General features: G+C 39.5%; 1 protein-coding gene across 2 annotated transcripts in view; it reads left to right on the forward strand.

Annotated features, from left to right (window-relative positions):
- Window positions 1-24,325, forward strand: part of NALCN (sodium leak channel, non-selective) — a gene marked incomplete at both ends in the record, with an annotated part of 249,303 nt that overhangs the window by 181,064 nt on the left and 43,914 nt on the right. For both annotated transcript variants that reach the window (XM_082006124.1, XM_082006125.1), the window contains 3 exons: window positions 1,945-2,081; window positions 3,772-3,913; window positions 18,703-18,776. In XM_082006124.1, coding sequence (XP_081862250.1) covers window positions 1,945-2,081; window positions 3,772-3,913; window positions 18,703-18,776 — 353 coding nt within the window. The remainder of the gene's footprint in view (window positions 1-1,944; window positions 2,082-3,771; window positions 3,914-18,702; window positions 18,777-24,325) is intronic.

Raw genomic sequence — 24,325 nt, forward strand, 5'->3', positions numbered from 1 at the left:
TCCCTTTCTTAATATCATCTCGCTCCTATATTTGAGGTACTTTATTATATTCTTGTTTTCAAATGTTTCTTACATAAATTTACATCGTCTCTCCTCCCCTTACTTTATTATCACTTATGGTAGATGTAGTGTAAATATTGTGCCTCTTTAGTCTTTCTCTCCTTTATTTTCCCTCACTCCAGTTGGTTTATGTAGCTCTCCCCAGTTTTCATGGCTCTCTTCTGCACTATTTTAGCTTGTCAGTGTGAGACTAATAAAATGGTATTTAGAAGTGAATGCATACCCAAGTACGGTCTCTTCAAAGCAGCACGGAGAGGAGCTGTGGACTTCTGTACCATTTTATAAAACTATATAATGTCTAACCAACAGAGATTGGTTGTGAGCATAGCCTTTGGCTGGTAATGTAATTGGTGCCCAAACTGGCCTTTTGATGCTGTATTGAAGTACAAGTTCTTGTTTAGTTTCTGCTCTCATTCTTGCTCTAGAATTTTTTCAGTCTGTTATTTCCTGCCTCTATTTTTAAATCTGTCCTTTTCCTTGTCTGCCATGGTCTGCTCTTCACATCTTAATATGAAGTGTATTTCATTCCTGTCATAATTTCTTCCTTTTAAGGATCATTAATGAAGCAGTTAAATAGGACTGGACATAATACAGATTTATGCAATATTCCCCTTCTATTCTGACTCAGTGCTTTACCATTCATCATTAGTCTTTCTTTGTATCTCTTCGAACAGTTTTCAATCCACATGACAACTTATATCCAACCAAATATGAATTGATTTTCAGTTTAAGCTGTACTATGTCTGCAAGTGGAGATGTTGCTGATAGCATGACAGTGCAGCAGAGCAGTTGTTCTTCTATAGTATGCTGTGGGAGCATGCATTTCACTAGGCAGTGCAAATGAGAGTTAAAGCTTCATTTGACTTCCTGGGCAATTCCCCCTGGTAAAAAATCTATAGCTGATATCTATCAATCAGCAGTATTCCCTGCAGGTGCTGATGGTGAAAATCTGTTTAAAAATGTAAGCTTCTAAGCCAGTGCTCGCAAGCAGGTGGGAGAAAGAGAACTGAAATAATCTGTTAGATGTGTGTTTATTGAAATAGGATGTGATACTCATTCCATTTAAAATAAATGTAAAAATTAATTTCGCTAATTCTTTTTGACTTGGTATTTTGTTGCAATGACACAACTGATTTGCTACATAAGGTAATCAGAATTCAGGAATCATATCACAATATCATAGCTTTTTTTATCTTACATCATTAGATGTAGGCATCATCTGTCCACATAGATAGCCATATCAGCCTTTCCTGTACTTAGCTGTGTGATATTCCATGGAATAACTGTTTGTGGATACTTAGAAATGCCACATTTTTTATGTGATTTGCTGCAGCTCAGTAACAGAATTGCTGATGTAGATGGATTCCTTTGAGTCCTTTGTTATTACTTATAATAGTCATCTAAATGTAATTTTTCTGTTATTTTCATGATCTGATAGCTGGATATCTTTAAAATTGCTCCCTTTTAAAATACTATGTTCTACATGAATATCGAAGAGCTGTCAACACATACAGAAAGATGTGCCTAATAAGAAAAGACCATGGGTGAATGGTTGATAAAGTGCTAGGGATATCTGAAGAAAACGTAGAAATAAGCATATTGAATAGGGCACTTATATTTATTGTATTTTAAAATTAAAATTATTAGCAATCCTCCCATTTACGACTTTCAAGAAAAGGTATGGTATTGTTAGGTATTTGTCAGTTTGTAGCACAAGCAGACCAATAAACTTCTGAGTATCAAATTTACCCTTTGTAGTTCTTTGCTGCCATCTTCTGTTTCTTAAAATGATTGCTGTTATTATTTGGATTCTGAAAAACACTGCTGGGATATTACAGAGCAAAATTTCCTTTTCTATCATTTTTTTCATTTCCTTGTTTTCAGCTAAAGCAAAGTGAAGCAAATGCAGATACAAAGGAGAAGCTTCCATTGCGTCTACGCATCTTTGAAAAATTTCCAAACAGGCCACAAATGGTGAAAATCTCAAAGCTTCCGTCAGATTTCACAGTTCCAAAAATAAGGTATTGAAATATTTCTATTACTGATGTGCTATAAACCTGTTTAGTGCCACATAACACCCAAAATATGTGGCTGTTTTTCTTGTGGATTAGGCAGATAGTTCAGAAAATCACAAGTGAAACAGAGTTAACATTGGCATTGAAAGGAGGTAACATTTTGGTTTTACCTCATTTTCACTTAAAAAAAAAAAAATCCTCGTATTCCTTATAATGTATTCATGAAAACAACTAGATTGACCGGAACTGACACAAATACAAAATGTTTGAAAAGTGTGTTGTTGTTTCTCGACTCCCATTTGGATTTTAGATTCTTGGCTGACATACATACACAACTAGCAGTCTAATCAATTCTCATGTAGCTTTTTAAAGTTAGTATCAACTAGCAGCAAAACTCAGGCTATCCAATACCACTTAGGCTGTGATGACCTTCTCCCCTCTTTGGATTTGCATAGTTACCACTTTCCTGTAAAACTCACCTTAACAAAGGATCAGACCCTCAGCTGTCTACTAGATCATCAGTTACAGTACAATTATTCTTGGCGTGGTCCCAAAAGAAGCTTACAGAAATTCAAGGGCTGCTCGAGCACGTACATGGTGCTAAGACGATGCCCATTCCAGGATCCCCACCGAGCACATGCCAAGAGAGAGGACGGTGTGAAAGATGGCTGTCATTGTTCTGGGTCTCCTGACATTACATTTCTTTTTATTAAGCTTACAAGAAAGCTAATGCTAGTGGTTTGACATGTTTGTATCATTTTAGCTGAACGAAAGGAACAATGCTGGTCAGAAGGGTCAGAAAAAATAACCTTCCAAACCTCAAGAAAGAAGTCATAGATATTTTGCTTTCAATATCAAAATACAATTTGGTTATATATTGAGGGCATTCTTCTCCTAGTCTTAGTCTTTTTCGGTATTTCTTTCTAGCTGTGGTTTTCCCAGCATACTCTAGAGTAATATGTGATCTTACTAACTACTGAAACAGACTTCAAACTATCACTAGCAAATCATATCTTGAAATCTGAAGCTACTGTACTATGTAGAACTATGTCTCCAGATAAAAATTAGTTTTAACATAGCCAATTTACACTCAAATTAGGGCAAAACTTACTAAACTTAAAATACAGCAAGATAAATGTACATTTGTTGTAAACAGAAATGCTTCTGCATTTTAAACATGGCATATGCGAGGCAGAGAATTGCTGAAGCACCTTAATACTGGCATTCAAAGCAGTTGTATGAGCAGATGTTGTTTGAAATCTTGAAGAAAGAATTTCTTGCAGAGAGTATGTTTCCTTTGGATTATATCAGCGTTTGCGTTACATTGAAGTAACAAGGGCACTGTTTAATGAGCTTAAAAGAGCTGAAAACTGCAAAAGGCACTTCAAATATTTAGCACTTCAACTGGTAAATAAATAAATAAAAGAATTACTATTAAAAGGAATAAAATTATTTTCTTCAAGGCTACCTGCAAGCCATTCACCTTTAAATTCAGTTATGTAAATGAAACTTAAATGAATTTAAGTTTTACCAGTTGTTTCAGCTCTCTGTCCATTTATACATCTGTAGACCAGTACAACTCTTTCTTGGAGTTTATACATCTTAGCACTAACAGGTTGTGAGACGTTATAAAGAAAACCAAATATTAACTCTTCCTGGGTTTTTAATCCATCAATATCTTCTATTTGTTCACAAGGGAAAGTTTTATGAAGCAATTTATTGATCGCCAGCAACAAGATACCAGCTGTTTGTTGCGAAGACTTCCTTCAGCATCTTCTTCCTCATGTGACCACTCTAAAAGATCAGCAATTGAAGAAAACAAATATATTGATCAAAAGGTAAATCAAGAGTATAGGGTAGTATATGTCTTTCCTTGAGTATTGTGAGACAAGACCTCAGATTATTCAGTTTGTCACACTACATAAAAATGAACACAAGCTAGGACAACTGAACACAGGCTAAAAGAGTTGTCGTGGTTTAGCCCCAGCCAGCAACTACGCACCACGCAGCCGCTCGCTCACTCCCCCACGGTGGCACGGGGGAGAGAATCGGAAGAGTACAAGTGAGGAAACTCATGGTTTGAGATAAAGACAGTTTAATAAGTAAAGCAAAAGCCGTGCACACAAGCAAAGCAAAACAAGGAATTTGTTCACCACTCCCCATGGGCAGGCAGGTGTTCAGCCATCTCCAGGGAAGCAGGGCTCCCTCACGCGTAATGGTTTCTTGGGAAGACAGACGCCATAACTCCGAACGTCCCTCCACCCCTTCCTTCTTCTTTGTCCCAGCTTTATATACCGAGCATGACGTTATATGGTATGGAATATCTCTTTGGCCAGCCTGGGTCAGCTGTCCCAGCTGTGTCCCCTCCCAGCTTCCCGTGCACCCCCAGCCTGCTCGCTGCAGGCCAGCATGAGAAGCTGGACTGTCCTTGAGTACTTAGCAACAACTCAAAACATCAGCACCTTATCAACATTTTCTCATCCCAAATCCAAAACATAGCCTCATGCTAGCTTCTATGAAGAAAATTAACTCTACCCTAGCTGAAACCAGGACAAGAGTGTATTTAATTTAGCTTAAAACAGACATCACAGCAGATCCTCATTTGGTTTAAATTTTCCTGTCTCCTTTGACTTCAAAATTCAGGATTTGATACCTAATTTTGTTCAATACATCTGTCTTATGAAGCTGTTGGTCATGGCTTTTCTTAAGTAGTCTTCCTGCTAATCACTGAGAAGCTAGAGGAAAATTAAAGTTTGTGAATATCACATTGGATTTTTGAGCATCTTGATACTGTTGCAATGTTGAAAATGCACTTCACTGACGCACAGTCTCTGTGTACTCACTGGAGATGAGCAAAAATTTAAGAATTATTCTGAATATTTAGAGGACATTATCCCTCTGTAGGCCTTGGAATTGGTAGAAAACAGATGCTGAATACATGTATTTGAGACCCGTTGTGTTGAATGCTGCTACTTTCCCAGCTGGACTGGCATGGATGGTTGGATTTGAAGAGTATCAAGTCTGCTTGGAATGATGATGCTGCAGCATAAGTAAATGTGTGTGACTTCTGGCTCCTTGCAAAACTACAGGGTCAGAAAAAGTCTTCATGTGTGTCATGGAAGATACTGGTTTCCCACATATCTGGTGGCATCTGCATTTGTATCACTTCTTGATCATTTGTAATATTGTGTAACTTATTAGTGACATTTTAACAGACAAAAGAAAAGTCCTTTCAGTATTCATAACAGGGTGCTCAAATCCTGTTTGAATATTAACATCAGGGGTTTGTAAATACATTTTAAGTCACAGAATCCCAGACAAGAAAAAGAAAGATGGTATGTACTGCATCTACATGGTATAACTCTGGCTTTCCTAGTATGTGGTTTGCAGCTGTAACTCAGGACAGCATTCATACCGGCAGGAATAAAAGTTGGAGAAAATAATACTCTTCTGATAATGAATGAAAAGAGGCAATTTGCAAACTACGGTTATTTTCCATCCCTATTTCAGTGCAGGAACACATTCCTGTGGCCAGTGTATTCTATGGCATCACTATGGCGAAACTGAATAGCATGGCCTGTACAAAATATTATTTATCAGACAAGGAAGTTCATAGGAAAGAATCGAGCCTGACATCATCTACTCTAACAAGCACAGCAGAAAAATTGGATAAGTTATTAAATGACAAGTCTGGGGGTCAGCAGGGCTATGCCAAATATCACTAATGGCAGACCTCAAACACTGTGCCAGGGAAATCAGATTACATTTCTACCATGTAATGAAGAGATGAACAGAGACCTTAAACTTGCCCCAGCCACACACATAAGTCCATAGTATGCCATGCAGAGCTGTGCGATGATTCAGTAGATCTGTTTACATGAATATAGTTTAAGTATATTAAACTGCAATCTTTCTTAATTCCTTCTGCCTGCTGTTCACAAAAGTGAATCCCTATTGTGTTTGTAGATAGATGAATACATAGCACAGTGTTTTATTCAAGGATATCTTGCAATATGAAAACAGAATACTGCATTCTTTTCAAATTTTCACTTCCGTTCAAAAGCAAATATGCATGTTCTGACTTTCATTTTTTAATTGAAATAAGTGTTTGCAAATTGGTTTTGCACTATTCAACCTGCTTTAAGCACATACTTTTGGATTCCCGTGCCTCAAGGGTAGAATTGATGATGAGTAATATATCTGATAAATGTAGCTTAAAACAAGGTATTTACATGTTCCTATTAAGAGGGAGAAAGCAGTAGGAAGGATTTTGTGAAAGTAATTACTCTGGCTTTCTATAGTTACAGTTACCAAGGCAACCTCATTTTTGTATGAACAAATCTTAAAAATATCTTATCCTTAAAACAAGCTTAGAATGACTGGTTGCACTTAAATACAAACCTTGCATGCATACTTTACTTATCTTTGTAAAAAAAGAAACGTGACCAAACATTTTACTTGTCCCAGTGCCAAGTAGGATGCATTCTCACTGCTCCTCATAGCAGTGTGATGGCTTCAGAAAATTTTCACATCTTTTTTTGCGTTGTAGTTAATGAAAAAGATAGGGTGGAATCAAAAGGTGGGAGTCTGCTGTCAGATTTGGCTCTGTCCTTCCTTCATGGTGACTAAACTGTGGCTAGTTCCTCCATGATCTCCTGGATTTATATCAGTATTTCTGCATTCCACACCTGCTGAAAGTACTTAATATTTGCTCTTCAGCAACATTCTTTTTTTCTTTCTCTAAAAATCTGCCACTATCTATACATGGTGGTGGTTTTGTGTTCAAAATCAATCTGACCCATAATTTGTGATCGATAAAGCAAATGGGTTCTTGTTCTCTTACATAATGGAGTCTTTTCAGTATTATATAAGTCTTTTCAGTATTATAATTACCCACTCCCTTGAAAAGACGTTTTAGGTTGTTAAAGGGGAATAGATTTTCATTGCATTCTTTCCTTTTTTAAGGTATTTTACCTTCTCAAAATAATTGAAAAATTTATTTATTCATATATATTGCCATAACCATGATGACAATTGGTTTGAAATCATTTTCATCTATCCTGAATGAAAAGAGCAGCTTTGGAAAACAGATTTCTCTGATATACTCCATTTTTTTTAGTCAAGTATGTGAGCTCCAGAAGTTTTTCTAACTCTTCCAAGTTTCTAAACTATTATAAAAGTAATAAAATAACTAAACATTAATATAAAAAAATACTTTCAAATACCTAAATGCCCTTTACCTTTTATACATCTTCTAAGAGTTGTCTCCCAGTGTGGGAGGGTCAATGTGTGGGGTCTGAGTGGGTGTGTGGGGACAGACCCGTGCCATGTTTATTCTACATCCAATGCCAGCAACACCTGGGCCACCTCAGATACAGATGCTTGATAGGCTGCTTAGCACGATGCTTTGCTTGAGTTATTTATGATTGTCTGTAACTTTGTGTGCAAGACTGGGATTCTCTGGGGTTCTCTGAACTTAACACTGCTGGAAGTGCAGGGTGGTGATTCTTTGCTCCCTGCCTGAGGTACTGCTGAGCAAATTTTCTTAAACCTATTGATCTTGCCACAGACCTCCTCCACTGCGTGCTGAGCTATTTTATCCTGATGTGGTCTGCAGGCCATGAGTTGAAGAGCTGTGGGTCTAATTAGAGAAACCAGGACTGTCAAGATTGGTGAGGATACCCTGTTGTAGTAGAAAGAACCATGAAGATGCTCTCTGGTGAGAGAAGGAAAACTGCTCAGAAAAAGTGCAAGTATAAGGAGACAGTGCCTTTATGAAGTTAATAGGAAAAGTATCTACAGAAAGGGTAAAAAAATGAAAAGAGAGAGTTATGGTATTAAATGAGGATTGTATATATGGGAGAAGGGGTGTTTTAGAGCAGAGGGGGAAGTGTTCTTTTATACTTATACATTTGTATGAAACATTCACAGTTGGGAATTTCCTTATTGCCACGGTTGGGAATATCCTTTATTCCGATGCTGGGAATTTCCTTAGCCAACCAATATTTCAGTAAATTCTTGGACAGAAGAACTGGATGAAATACGGAAACAGATAATTGTTGTGTAAGCGGGTAGATGAGAAGAAAGGAAGTTGGCAGAAAATAAGGACATCTCACTGTGGTGGCTGTCACAAGAGCCTGGGGGCTAGTCACAGCAAGTTTTACAGGACAAAAAAACTAAACGAGCTGTAAGTTGTGCAACAAATCAGGTGTCCAGTAAAATACAGCTGAGTTGCCTGTAGAGCATTGGCCTTGGCTTCTTAACTTCAAGACTAGAATCAGAGGAGCACAGAAACACCTCAGAGTGCTTTCCTAAGAGGCATACAACTTTTAGCAAGCCCTGCGGAAAATTGTTGTGAGGAGGAAGTCCTGAATCAGTTACTTATCTTTGGCCACACAACACAGCACATTGTTGTTAAACTAAAATTCAAAACTGACAGGCTCATGAGATGAACTTTGAAAATGCCTGTGGCTCAATATGTACAGATATGCATGTGCATCCTTACAGCAATGGCACAGCAGGAGCAATTACAAAACAAAGCAAAAGAGCCTTTAATATATCCATGTATTTTATAATTCAGACTTTGAGCATCTCCCAGGAATATAAACAAGCCAGCCCTCCTATTTCTGCCTTTGTAACATTAAGTGGATATTAGCAAACATATTTTCTCTTTTCTGTCCTCTTTATCATCCTGTTTGCTTTCACATGTGTGAGTTTTGTTTGTAGCTCTGCAAGCAGTGAAGTTAGTAGCTATTCTTTTTTCCTGTGGGAGCCAGATCCATCATTAATGTCTAGCTCTTGTGAAAGCTCGACCTCCCACTCCATATGCCTCTCCTGTTGATTTCCTAGCTACAGCAGAATGTAGCTGTATGACGGGAGGCCAAGGTGAGAAAGTGAGAGCTGATCTCGGAGGTAGCCAGAGCCATGACCATGGAGGACTATGCATGTTAAGCAGCAGCCCTCAGACTAGATTCTGCATTCCTTGGGGAGTCGGTGCGCGGAATAGAGCACCCAAGTGATACGTTGATGATGACCTGTGTTGCCTTGCAGGTGGTCTGCTGAGCTTTGCACCCGCTTTTTTTACACTATTTGACTTCATTCCCAGATATGGTCCTGCTGATAACCGTTAAAGTTAGATGGGATAGAACATAAACATCAACCCAATTATAAGCCTCATCCTGGAAGGGTCTGAGTACTTCCTTGGAGATCATCTCCCTCTGATTTGTGTAGAAATCATTGTCTCTCTACATTTTAGGGAAAGTCTATGATTTTATCTGTTTACAATTTCACACACAAATTCAACACACAAGATTTCCCACAACTTTTAATGCATGTTTGGTTAACACCATAGATACTCCATTTGTGAGCTGCTGAGACATGCCCCCTATTCTTGATAAGATGTTGTTGTTTAATCTGGCAATTTGTTCTGGCATGTCTTTCTCTGATCTGTGCTCAGCTTCTTTCATTAAGTATTCTGTTTCTTGCAAAAAGAACCACGTATATTCTGAGAGTGTTCTGAAAGGACTTTTCCTTGCAGAAAGTATTTATAATTGTAAAAGCTGGGATACCCTTTCAGCTTTTCTAAGGCATAGCTTTTAGTATTGAAGACTGTCCCAAGATACCTTTCAGAAAATCATCAGGCATGAAGACATAAACTTTATTTGTATTTTTTCCTTCTTAGAAAAGAACCAAGGGTAGAATATTTATTCATAAATTGTCGTTTCCAGAATTTCCACTCCTTATTGTAATAAACTTATGTCCCAAGTTAATCAGCCTCTTCTGAACTTTACTTTGGGCATTCTGTTATGCAAAGCAGAATGTTGGCACAAAAAGTACGATAGCATTCTGTTGTGTTCCTGATTATTCTTTTCTCTAAGTAATTCGAAAGAATAATTTTATCAAATTAATTTTGAATATGGCAGAAGCTAATAAAGTGTATTTGCACACGAATTCAAAGTAGAAAAGATTATTTATTTTAAACACTAATAAATACTACATTTTTTCTGAAGTAATTCCTGCAGAACTTTGTTCATACGTATCAGCAAAAATCATTCAAACTTTATCTTGATCTCCCTTTACTGAGTCTCTGAGTAGAACTCTGTCCTAAATTTCAGTTTCCGTATAGCACTTCTTAATTAAACACAGCCAAGTCCTTTAGTCCTACCTATTTATGTCATTCACAGGATAATGCCAAAATCTATCTAGCTATAACATTCAGAAAAGTCATTAAAACAGTCTACATGATGGAATAAGAATGGCTTATGAATCCAGCATTTTCTTGCTCATTACAGTCTTGATTTTCAGAGAAGATGATTTTTGTCCCATGTCTCTTCTCATCAGATCTTTCTAAGGAAGTTAATATATGTAAATACAGCGATGTATTTCAGGTTTTCTGAAAATTCATCAGGAGACTTTTGTCTATTTTGCATTTTTGAAGATTTTGTTTATTTTCAGATAAAATGAATATGCAACAATATCCCTATGTCCCTGAGTCTAGATAATCAATTTCTAGAAAAAGACACTTCCTCATTAAGTATTTTACCACGTACACATTTCAGCTAGCCACGTTTAACTTTTGTGACCACATTTGCCTTCAGAGCAGAGAAGGCAGGACTGCAATAGTAACAAAGTTCTGTTCTTGTTATGGTCTGTCTCTGGCTTCTGATGATTTTAGAGTGCTTTGTCACTCTTGCCTTTACATAGTATGTTCAATATTCTGCCTGGAAAAGACCAGTTTTCAATTACATTCTGAGATAAAAGAGGCTGAGGACTGGATGTTTTGACATTTACAAAGTGCTGTAATTCAGCACTTCTTTCTGGCATTAGCTTTCTACTTCATCAGTTTTGAGCTAAAAGACTTCAAGGGTTTGATACAAAGGCTGTGAAGATGCATCAAAATGCAAGGGACTGATCATACTCTTCCTGTTTCTTCAATCAAACAAAATTCAGACATGGCAAGATTTTTAGGGCTGCTGTATTTTCACAGAAAAGAGCATGCATTCGTTTGGAGTGAAGGGAGATGCAACAAGGGACTGGGTTACAGAAAAGCCCTCCTGTTTGAGTCTTCTACTCTCCCTTTCCCTGCTCCTACTGGGGAATCCAGGAGTAATGGGCAGTGCATTTACCATATGTCTGAAACTGAGGATGCAATGAGTGCATCGTGGGGAAAAAAACCTGAATTACTTAAATTAAATATCTAGTTCTACTAATTTGCTAATAAGCTAGAAGATAATTCAGACTGTGTTCATACAAGTATTTCTGCAAAATACAGTGTTTCTTTCTGAATATTAGAATGAGCAAGAAATGAGATTCTCTGTGCTTCTAGGAGACTTATAAAATTAATCTCTGAATAAATTCTCTCTGAACACTAATACAGTGAAGATGCTGAGAGAGTTGGGGTTGTTCAACCTGAAGAAGAGAAGGCTCCAGGGAGACCTTATTGCAGCCTTTCAGTGCTTAAAGGGGCCTTCTAAGAAAGATGGGGACAGACGTTTTAGCAGGGCCTATAGCGATAGGACAAAGGGTAATGGTTTTAAACTAAAAGAGGGCAGATTTAGACTAGACATAAGGAAGAAATTTTTCACACTGAGGGTGGTGAACCACTGGCACAAGTTGCCCAGAGAGATGGTAGATGCCCCATCCCTGGGAACATTCCAGGTCAGATTGGATGGGGCTCTGAGCAACCTGATCTAGTTGAAGCTGCCCCTGCTTCAGGAGGGTTGGATGAGATGACCTTTAAAGCTCCCTTCCAACCCAAACCCTTCTATAAAAAGCCTGCCCTTTAAACCGCTGAAAGTAAAAAACTCAGCTATGCCAAAGGGAAAAAACCAACCGTAGAATAAGAAGACATAAAAGAGAGGGATTCTTCTTGCTCCCTGGAGCTGCTCCCCCATGTGCCTGAGATGGACTGTTATCATCCCCTTTAAGTCCTTGGGGATTTTATGCGTATGTTAATATTAGCCTTGTCCACATTCTAAGACTTAATTGAAAAAGGTTCTTGGTTATGAAAGGACATGTAGATTTTCCAGACCAGCAGTCACCTAATTAGAAGAACATGGCTTTCCTTAAGAGACAGGCAGCAATGAAAGGATACAAAAGGAATTAAGGCTATTTCAGGTCAATGACTCCCAAGAGTTAAGGAGATTATGCCCACTTCTCATTCTAGACCTCTGATCAAAAGGGACAGCCTTCGACTACTTGTGGCACTTACCTAATGCTAGACCACTTTCTTCACTGTCTAGTGAACCTGTCTCTTATACAGGACAACCTCACCAAGGGGCAGATTTTCAAGGTCCAAATGAAAATAGCTAGTTTACTTTGAGAGAGGGAAATGAATTCGGTCATCTCTAGAGATCCTTTGTAATTGCATTCTTTATGATTCTGTAGGCATTAAGCAAAATTTTCAAAAGAGCTTAAGAAATTCCCCACTGATTTCTATAGGATTTAGTCATTTAACCTGCTTAAATTCTTTTGAACATTTTATTAGGTACCTACCAACAACTTGCATCTGGCCTTCCATCACTCTTCATATTTTTGTCACATTCATTTTGATAGAGTCAAATCTTCTCAAGCCAAAGATGCATAGACAGAATGTTGTTGAACAAATAATAATGTATGCATTTGAGAGGCTAGACAGCAAACTCCTGTGGGCCATATATATCCTCTATTTAATGAAATGCTCAAGTTTTGATCAGATTCTGCCCAAATATTTTCTCACTTTTTCTTAAAAATGATTCAGATATGTATCGGTTATTGTCCTGACTCTTCATATTTTCCTGAGAAACTGTACATTTTTAAATACCGATATAATACATAACAATCTGTTCATTCTGCAAGTCTACATAAACCAACAATTGGCATCTAACAAATTCCAAACAGAAGCAGCAGATTTGGATGATTTTTTTTTCCTTGTTTGGAATTTCTGGCATGATACAGAAGACTATACCCATATGGTCTTGCCTATAAAAGATGGCTATTAACAGCACTAAGCAAAAATTCCTAATATTCTTACAACACTTAAAAAATGTGTTAGAAAAATACATTGCATGCACTTACTTTCCTATTGTCAACCAAACATTTCAGACTTTTATATCTCATTATTTACTTATGACCTTGTCTCACCGTATGTTGCAGAACAGCCACCAATGCTTGTCTCTTCTGCCAGCTCTGCGGTGGTCTGGTACAAAAATAATCCACTACATCACCACAGTTTTTACCTGTTGATAGCATATAATTCTTTGTCAAATTCAGGTTGAAAACAATTGCTTTATGCCGTGCTTGCTGGGGTTTGTGCATGAAAAACATGTCACTAGGAAAATATATCAAAACCTTGACAACGAATAGCATTTCTCAAAATGTAGAGCCACTGAGCCATATCTTAACTGTTGTAAATTGGTATAGATCCCCCTGAACTCAGCAGTGCTGTGCCAATACACCTAGCAGGTAGGACTGATCCACAGTCATTAGCTGTCACCTAGCAAAGGTACCGTCCTGTGTTGCTTTGCTTTTAATCTAATGCCAAGGGTTTTCTTTTTCCAGGGTAGAAAGCCTGGATTTTTTAAATATACTACTAAATAGTCATTTAAAATGTCTGCAGTACCTCTTCAAAGCAGCGGGTGGCACTTGCATAGCAACAATGTTCTGTGATTTAGCTTCTTTTACAACATTTACAGTGGTTTATTGCTTTGTCCTTGTCATTTTTGGACAAATGAGATTTCACAGGGTGTAGCATTCAGATCAAGTTCATTTTGTCTGCCTGAAGTCTGTCCTGCCAACAGCAGCAGTGAAAGGTGCCAGCACTTCTGAAAGAAGCGCTACCTGCAGATCTAATTCTGCGTCTATGGGCACATCTGTGTAAATAAACTCAAAGGAATGTGGGGACCAACACATGAGCTTTACTCATGGTTTCGTAGGAGCACATGCTTTCCATCTAAAACCTTTTCATCCAGAAAATATTATTGGTAATTTGCTGCCCTGTCACAGCTGATCCTTACAGATTAAATAACCTGCATGAGTTCTTTAAAATGTGTTGTTGAAAACATATTTAACAGTAACCAGATGCTGTTAGGTCATTTCAGGACAGTGTCTTATGATAAAAATAATGCTCTACACAAGAAAGCTATGTGGCACTGTTATTTCCGCACTCAATGTACTTATAGGCTGCATAAAGAAGTAAATAAATAAATAATGGCTAATAAAGATACACTGAGGGTGTCCTCACAGTACATCACAATCTGTAATAAAAAACCCAGCAGGCTAAACAGATAAACCCTAAAATAACCTCAATAGAGTATACTGTACTTATTTAATTCCACATCATCTGATCGAGTAATGTCTTTTGTACATTAACACTGCTAATAATTTCCTTTGCAATATTCAAGAACTCAGCAGGGATCACAAGTTTTAATGGCCAGCCTCCTTCTACACCAGCATGCAGCATCTAGACATTATTAAACAAAATACTGATCATCACCCTCATTTTCTGTTTGTACAGTTCCATTGCATTTGCTGGTGTGCTATGCAAATCTGGAAAATTAAAAGGGAAGCATTGTTCATTTATCTAATGCAGAAATAAGGATTTTAAAAATCTATAGTAATATTTTATTTTCTTCAGCATGCATATTGACATATGCATGTTGCTATTTGACTGACGGATGACTCCTTTAAATATGAGAAATGGAACAAATGTGCATATCTAAAAATATTATCTTGTATTGCTTCTTCTGGATATTTTAAATTTGAGATCAATTCACCAGGCCTCTGCTGAAGGAAGGATTCCTAAATCCAAAAGAGTAATGAGGACCATAATCTTCAAAAGCCGTAATCCTGGGAAATGCCCGAGTTGCATTATCAGTTCTGTTTTGGACCACTGAGATCCCTAGGCACTGTAGTATAGGATCCACGGGTTCATGAAAGGCAGGTCCTGCTTGTCCAACCTGATCTCCTTCTATGACCAGCTGACCCACGTAGTGGATGAGGGAAAGGCTGTGGATGTTGTCTACCTGGACTTTAGTAAAGCCTTTGACAGCGTCTCCCACAGCATTCTCCTGGAGAAACGGGCGGCTCGTGGCTTAGACAGGTGCACTCTTCACTGGGTAAAGAACTGGCTGGACGGCCGAGCTCAGAGAGTTGTGGCGAATGGAGTTAAATCCAGTTGGCGGCCCATCACAAGTGGTGTTCCCCAGGGCTTGGTTCTGGTGCCGGTCTTGTTTAATATCTTTATTGATGACCTGGATGAGGGGATTGAGTGCTCCCTCAGTAAGTTTGCAGATGACACCAAGTTGGGTGGGAGTGTTGATCTGCTGGAGGGTAGGAGGGCTCTGCAGAGGGATCTGGACAGGCTGGATCGATGGGCTGAGGTCAGCTGTATGAGGTTTAGTAAGACCAAGTGCAGGGTCCTGCACTTTGGCCACAACAACCCCATGCAACGCTACAGGCTTGGGGAGGAGTGGCTGGAGAGCTGCCTGGTGGAAAAGGACCTGGGGGTGCTGGTTGACAGCCAGCTGAACATGAGCCAGCAGTGTGCCCAGGTGGCCAAGAAGGCCAACAGCGTCCTGGCCTGTATCAGAAATAGCATGGCCAGCAGAAGTAGGGAAGTGATCGTGCCCCTGTACTCGGCACTGGTGAGGCCGCACCTTGAATCCTGTGTTCAGTTTTGGGCCCCTCACTACAACAAGAACATTGAGTTGCTGGAGCGTGTCCAGAGAAGGGCAACGAAGCTGGTGAGGGGTCTGGAGAACAAGTCTTACGAGAAACAGCTGAGGGAACTGGGGTTGTTCAGTCTGGAGAAGAGGAGGCTGAGGGGAGACCTCATCGCTCTCTATAACTGCCTGAAAGGGGATTGTGGTGAGGTGGGTGTTGGTCTCTTCTCCCAAGTAACTAACAATAGGATGAGAGGAAATGGCCTCAAGTTGTGCCAGGGGAGGTTTAGACTGGATCTTAGGAAAAATTTCTTTACGGAGAGAGTGATCAGACATTGGAACAGGCTGCCCAGGGAGGTGGTGAATACTGGAAGTATTCAAAAAACGTGTAGATGTGGCACTTCAGGACATGGTTTAGTGGGCATGGTGGTGTTGGGTTGATGGTTGGACTTTATGATCTTAAACATCTTTTCCAGTCTTAATGATTCTTGTGCATGCTCCTGTATTCCTGGATTAAGGAAATGGATACCTGGCTCCAGTCTAAATTCTATCACAGTGCAGAGGCAGGCAAGGTGGCAACAAACCTGCAAAACTTCACGTAAGCCTCAGTCTAACAGATATGCTCAGACCATGGTCGATGCCCAAGGACATTCAGCCTCAAGTGTGAGTTTCACAGCTAGTTGCTCTGAAAAAAAGCACAGGAGGAGTAAATGCACTCTTTGCACAAATAATCTGGTGCAATGCCCTGTGTTCTGGTCTCTTTGCCCATTCCCATGATTCCTTAGGCTTTTTTTTGTTTAAGCATCGCTGGGTAAAATTCATGAACAGCTTTAGGAGTAGGAACTAGAACCCAGTCTTTTCTTCCCCATCTCAGTATCTGTGGACATGGGCTCCTTCCTACTGCTTCACTTCGTCTCCCTGGCTCTCTGGCGGTTGCACCTCTGACTATGCAATGGTCAAATACCAGAGTGCAATGCTGTCCTTGCAAATCTCCAGCAGACAACTAGGGTGTTCATTGAAGGCATCAAGAACAGGGGGTGAAACCATTTCCAGCTGAGGCGTGCAAGGGATTTAGCAGTATGCTTTTATGCAAAACATACACCACTACACCACTGCCTCCTTCTTTGTTAGTCTTGCTACCTAGAGGGAGGATTTACCTGTTCCTGGTAGACAAATGTGACAGATGTAAGCAGCCCTTGGCCTAGACCTGCTAGCACCTTTTTTGGAGATGCTTTTCTTCCTTGCTGGCACTAGATGGTTTAACACTTGGCTTGGGAAAGCACTAAATGTGACTCTACAAGTGCCCAGACTCCCTGTAAAGTCTTTGAAAAGAAGTCAGCTCCTCACTCCCTGGGAAAGATTCCCAGGGCATGTTCCTGTGTTGACAACCTGGGTGAATTTCCCTGCTTGGGCTGCTGTGCTGGTTTTGTCTGGCATTGAGTTAATTTTCTACATAGTAGCTAGTATTGGGCTATGTTTGGGTTTCTGCTGAAAACAGTGTTGATAACACAGATATGTTTTAGCTGTTGTTGAGTAGTGCTTACACAGAGCCAAGGTCTTTTCTGCTTCTCACCCCACCCCACCAGTGAGCAGGCTGGGGGTGCACAAGAAGCTGGGAGGGGATACAGCTGGGACAGCTGACCCCAACTGACTATATTCCATACCATATGACGTCGCACTCACCATATAAAGCTTGGGGAAGAAGGAGGAAGGGGGGGACGTTAGGGGTTATGGCGTCTGTCTTCTCAAGTAACCATTATGCCTGATGCAGCCCTGCTTCCCTGGAGATGGCTGAACCCCTGCCTGCCCATGGGGAGTGGTGAATGGATTCCTTGGTTTTGCTTTGCTTGTGTGCGCGGCTTTTGCTTTCCCTATTAAACTGCCTTTATCTCAAACCATGAGTTTTCTCACTCTTACTGTTCCGACTCTCTCCCCTGTCCCACCGTCAGGGAGTGAGTGATTGGCTGTGTGAGGCTCACTTGCTGGCTGGGGTTAAACCACAACAGACACTCTTAATGCCAAGGTGTTTTGACACCTGTTTGTAATGCCTGAAAGAAGTGGTCTATGCCAGACAGAGAGTTGTAGACAATTTCAGGAAAAATTATTTGCCTTAGCTTTTTTCCTGAAATTGGATGAGCAAAAACTGGAAATTTGGAAGGAAATTAATGCTTTCTGTCTTTGAAATCTTTTCATTTTCTAAGATGTTAATGATCAAAGAATTGTTATTAGAAATAAATGGACATATCGCATTGGTAGGCAGCACACTTTTTTTTCCTTGATGTTTGATGTAATTGCAATCATTCTAAAGCAATTATTTATAACAGGAAAAAACACTGGTCATGACCAGAGGCAAACACAATCACATTTTGCTCACCATATTTTTTACTCTACATCAGGGGAAAAAAAGGGATAGTGAAGATGGCAAGGGCAAGAACAGGCAGGGCCAGCCTGATTTCAGGAGAAGTAGGAAACCTACTTTCATCTCACCTAACTTTAGGCGCTGAAGTAAGACATCTAAGCTTTGTTAGATGGCTCTTCTGCATAGTCAAGGCATCTTCAGAGTATGGTCCCACCTAGTCAAAATCCAAAGTGGAGGAGGAGTAGCAAGGATCAAGACAAAGGTGTGACTTGGCCAACCAAAGAAGACAGTAAATCTGTAATAAAGGGTATAATATTAGTGCTAGTCAACAAAACTGCTTCTTTGCACCCAGAACTAGGTAAGGATTGGGATAGGAAGGTCGAAAGCTGCAAGTTAAGGCTAGGATCTTACACATTCCTCAAGGAATTTGCTCTGTGTCTCTTCCACCACCCTTTTCCTGGAAAAGGACACCCGTGCCACAAACTGTGAAAAACAGCTTTATGACAGAGAGCACTATGTGTTTAATTTTACATACACTCAGCATCATAATGTTTTATTGGTCTGTGAGATACACACCCTATATTTTACGGCAATTAAAAAGTACACTGTCTTTTTCTTAATTTTATAGCTCCGTAAATCTGTTTTCAGCATCAGAGCAAGAAACCTTCTGGAAAAAGAGACAGCAATCAATAAAATTCTAAGGTAAGAATCAGCAGTGATTTGATATTGTTTTGACTGTCATCTGACCTCTCATAACCTTGTTTCTCATGAATGTTACTGTACATATAATATTTATGATAGCATATCTTTTTGTAGTACATATATTGCCTTCATTATCAAGATAAATTGCTCTTTTCTCTGGGTATATTATATGCTTGAACAGCAACAAGAGAGATTGTTCTTCTTCAGTATGTATTTGAATTCTGTGTCATGCGGAAAGATAATTTTTCAGCTCTTTTCACACCTTCCTTCTAAATTAACCCAAAAATGTCTCTTCATAAGCAGTGTTATTTTGCCTAAAGAATTCCAGCCTAGTTCTTGCATATGCACATAAACATTCACAGGAGTTGTACATTAGAAACCATAGACTACAGCTAATCATATTCAAAGTAGGAAACGTACAATGAAGAAGACTTCAGAAAAGTGACTGCTGTAGAAGGATTTCCTGAATGTTTTGATAATGATCAGTCATTTTGGTATTCCATATCAAGTAAGTACTCAGCACCGTAAGTAAATAATGCACTCCTAATTCTCCACGACCAAGGTCTAAAATTATCATATGGGTATCGTCTTTTTTTATATTTACATTTTTACCAAAGCAGGTGCATCTCCAGGTAAATAAGCAGTCTAAAGAGGGATATCTGATCAGAGAAGTACAGCTGTGGGATTAGATCAAGTATGACAGTGTTTTATCTGGAGCAATGCACTAGAAATTCAGTGTGTTTTCTGAATTGTGAATTTTCTTGAAAAGTGCCTAGTAATTGCATGCCATTTGAGAAATATTACAGCTTTTTGGTTCTTTTTAATACTCTGTAAGAATACAGCACAGGGACACCTGTAGAAATTAATGTGCATTTTATCTACCTTTAAGCCCATGGTAATGAAAACATTCTATTTTAACAAAACTTAGGGCTCTATTTGTAAGCATTACTTTCAGCTATGTAAATGTACCTCATTTTTACAGACGTTACTGTTATGGATAGATAAATATGAGCTTCTTTGTCCTAATCAAAAACCTTTAAAAATATGGTTTTAGATACAGTGTTTCAGTGCAACGAATGTAATGAAATTCTGTGTTATATTACAACTGTGAAATGTTATTGACACCACTGGGGTTACACGAATGTCAGGTTTTTTGGCACGTTTCTTATACTATATCACAGAGGGAAAATGTAGACAAAGAGAATACCCTACTGTTTTATGTTTAAAAAAATTTTAAAACCTGTGACATCTGTAGGGGCTACATTGTTTCATACACAGAAGAAAAAAATTAAGAAGTCCTGCAAATTGAAATTCAGAATTCTGACTGATTCTTCTGTGAGCACAGAACTTTCTCCTTTTCAGGAGAAGTCTGAAGCAGAGTGGGACAAGAATCCAAGTTAACCATTGGTTGGACTTCACTAAGTTCTCAGAGGTACCAGGACAAAATCAGAATTCTGTCCTTCCAGTTTCAATCCTGCTGATTTCCACTTTGTCCTTCAGAGCATGGCTTCTGCCAAAGTTCTGTATCTGGGAGGACTTCTCATCTATTCACCTCTGAATTCCTCTGAAGAAAAGTTTCAGAGGCGGAAGAAGAAAGTTTTCGTTTACTAATCTATTAATTTATTTTAATTAATATGTTTAATCTATTAACTTAATCTACATTTACTGTACTTTACCATCTAGTTCTTGTGATGAACTTTTGAGGAACACAGAGAAAAGGAGGGAACTTCTGTCAAGTAAGCAAAATGTGGGATCATGTGTCTTCTAATGCTTTCTAGGGATGCTTGGAAGACATTTACAAAGAGTCAGTCTTATTCTTCTCCTGAGAAAAAGGAGCAAATACCATCTGTTGGTCCTTGTTATTGCCTCAAAATTGTTAAATAAGCTTTGAACTGTGACATGTCCCATGCATCTGTTGCCACATAAAACTGTGTTTGTGGTATACCTGGTGGCCATGCTGATAGCATTTCCAGTGATGGGCCTGCTGCTCCTGAGCACTGCCAGTGTTTCCATGTTGATGCCAGCGTTGCCAGTGTTGATGCAGGGGAGTTTTAGAAACAGAGAAAGAAGCGACAAGGAAGGATAAAATTTACAGATGAAACTTTGGATTCAGTTCAAGGAACACAGGAAAACTCGAACTCACAAGACATGAGAGAATTTTTTTCTTCTTTTTACTTGTAAATGCACTATACTGCTTAATAAAATTAGCTGAGTGTCAGCTATTCAGAGTATCTGACGAAAGAGGAAATTATGCCAATAACAATAAGAGATAACTCAGGAAGCTCCCTCTGAAGAGATTCCTTCCTGCATCTTTTTAATTTTTGTCTACCTTAGTTAAGGAGCATTTATTTAAAGCAGTGCCTCTACACAGTAAAGCTGCCCATGGGCAACTTCAACTTGATCAAATTGCCATGTTAAAATATAACTTTAAATCTGTTCTAGCTTACGTCTGCCTCTTACCTTTTTCTCCCTACTTTTTAAACCTTGTCAAATAATATTTTAATCAAATTCTGAATGTTTCGACATAACCAACCACATAGAAAGAATATGCATTACACACAGGTACCTTTATGTCTCTCTTTTGCAGCTTCCTCTATCCAAACCTTGTTTTTCCCTTTATACACTGAATGGCAGCGTGACATCTTCTTCCCCAAGAGCAGGAATAAGGGCATAAATAGCCCTCAACCGCCCAGAGAGACACTTCATAGGTTCAATCCTAGGTGTCTTGCCTGCCCATCTAATGATACATTATGCAGCAAAACAGAGGTCTCAGGTCTCTTCTTTTTCCTGCAACTTTCTTACCGCACTCCAAGGGAATCACCTATTTTCTGAAGATCCTTGCTTGCAAACCAATCTTCACCTTGCCCCCTTGAGGTCTTGCTGCAATTAGTCCTGGGAACAGAGTCAAGGATGTAGTAACTACTGCCCTGGATACTTGGACTCTGACCAGTGATTTGCTTCACGCCTACCAGTGTCAGAACACAGAGAGGCTTAACTCTTCACATAAATCCATTCTGAGATGGGGACTTCACCCTTCCAAGGAAAATAAGACAAAAGTGAGTTACAGACAGTTAGAACAACTTTTCAAAACACAATCACATGTAGTAGTGCCTCTGAATTACAAACAGCACCACTTCTTTCTGAAAATGATGATGCATTTCCCTCAGCAGCAATAACCACTGCTTCCAGCAAATTTAATTCCTCCTGCATATCTTCATTGTTTCCCACTTTTCTTTCACTCTCTCTTGCCACAGGCACTGCTTTTCATCTTAAAAGCAAGTTCTGTGCCTGTGATTCTTCTTACCCTCATTCCTTCTGGGATCCTTGTCTAATAATGGATGTCTAGTCCTTTGTTAGCCCCACTGGCTTTCTGAAGTAGAGAGGGTGGAGAAGGTCCAGTCAAAATATTGTGTATAAACCAGGCCATTCTCTCCAATAGTGGGGATAAGTTGTAAACAGCACAGAATAGTGGGGAAACTGAGCAAAATAAAAGTAGTCTCACACGGTCCAAAATATAATGAAAGTATCAGTAATGCAGAACATGATTCTGGTGTCTATTAAACCATGCTTCACAGAATCACAGAACGTCTGAGGTTGGAAGAGACCTCTAGAGGTTATCTGGTCCAACCCCCTGGCTTTGGGCAGGGCCACCTAGAGCCAGTTGCCCAGGGCTGTGTCCAAATGGCTGTTGAATATCTCCAAAGTTGGATACTCCTCAGCCTCTCTGGGCAACCTGCACCAGTGAGTGCACTATCACCCTCACGTACGGGTTTATAGCTTTTATTTTATTTTATAAAATACACGGAATAATTTAAAAATTCTCTGGTCTGTTAAGAAAAACAAACACCAAAATGACAAAAATTCAGTTTATTATAAAATATATATTGTGACAGTTTGGGAAACTAACATTTTTTTAAATGGGAAGCTTTTTATTTGCTTTTCATTGTAGCTAATGTCATAGGGAAACTGTAAACTGATGCTCGGAGTATGCAATAGGATTTTCACTGTTCTTGTCAAGATTTGTCTGATGCTTTTACTGCGCCTGAAGGAATAACAAACCTCAAGCTTAAGTGGAACTTTCAGTTTCATAAACAGCTAATTGAATGAAGTACATTTATCATATGTCTGAAACTGAGGGTGCAATGAGTGTGTCATGACTTGATACTTGAATTAAGTATCTAGTTCTACTAATTTGCTAATACGATAGATGATCATTCAGGCTGTGTTCATACAAGTATTTCTGCAAAATACAGTGTTTCTGTGAATATTAGAATGAGCAAGAAATGAGATTCTCTGTGCTTCTAGGAGACTTACAAAGTTAATCTCTGAATAAATTCTCTCTGAACACTAATACAGTGGAAAGGCTAAGAGAGTTGGAGTTGTTCAGCCTGGAGAAGAGAAGGCTCCAGGGAGACCTTGTTGCAGCCTTCCAGTGCTTAAAGGGGGCCTATAAGAAAGATGAAGCAGACTTTTTAGCAGGGCCTGTAGCAATAGGACAAGGGGTAATGGTTTTAAACTAAAGCGGGTAGATTTAGACTAGACATAAGGAAGAAATTTTTCACACTGAGGGTGGTGAAACGCTGGCACAGGCTGCCCAGAGAGGTGGTAGATGCCCCATCCCTGGGAACATTCCAGGTCAGATTGGATGGGGCTCTGAGCAACCTGATCTAGTTGAAGATGTCCCTGCTCACTGCAGGAGGGTTGGACTAGATGACCTTTAAAGGTCCCTTCCAACCCAAATTAAACTATTCTATGCTGCTATGGTAATACATTACCTCTCATAAGAGAATGAGCAAAAAATTTCATTATCACAGGAACATGGACATTTTGGTCAGAAGGGAACTTTGATGACCATGTTGTCCATCTGCTCACTTCAGGTAGGACTATTGCTGACCCTGGATCAGATCTGCTTTGCATCTTCCGCCTGGTCTGGTTCCAGCACTGCATTACCATACTCTGGAAGGAGGGTTTTCTTGCTGTCCAGTCTGAATCTTCCAAGCCACAGTTTCTGGCCATTGCTCATTGCTCTGTCATCTCGCAGTAACAAGTGTTTAGCTTCATGTTTTAACCTCGTCTTCATCAAAACAAACAAGCCCAGCTCCTGAAGTCTCCCTGGAGGTTATGTGTTGTAGGCCGCTGACTGCTTGTACCGGCTCCAGTGTTTAAGCACCCCTCTTGGAGTACCCAGAACTGTGTCCCAGCTGTAGCGTCTCCTGCTCTGGGTAGAGGAGGGGTAATAACTTCCCTCAATCTGCTGGCTACACTCCTCCTTAGTATAGTAGGCAGTTTGCCTTTACTGATGGCAGGAACACATTCATCCAGTTATCATCCAGGTAACTCCATCCCATCCAGGACCAGGGCACAGTGTAATGTCCAGATACCTTTCCTCAGCCAGCTGCTCCACAGGCTGCATGGACACATGGAGCTGTTCTGCACCAGATGTGAAACTTTGCCCGTTTCCTTGTCCGACTTCCTGAAGCTTTTGATGACTCAGTCCTCAAGTTTATCAGGGTCCTTCTGGTTTAATGGCCTACCAGTCAGACTCAGTC

This window comes from Phaethon aethereus, assembly GCF_964289735.1.
Source record: "Phaethon aethereus genome assembly, chromosome: 1".
Classification (NCBI taxonomy): domain Eukaryota; kingdom Metazoa; phylum Chordata; class Aves; order Phaethontiformes; family Phaethontidae; genus Phaethon; species Phaethon aethereus.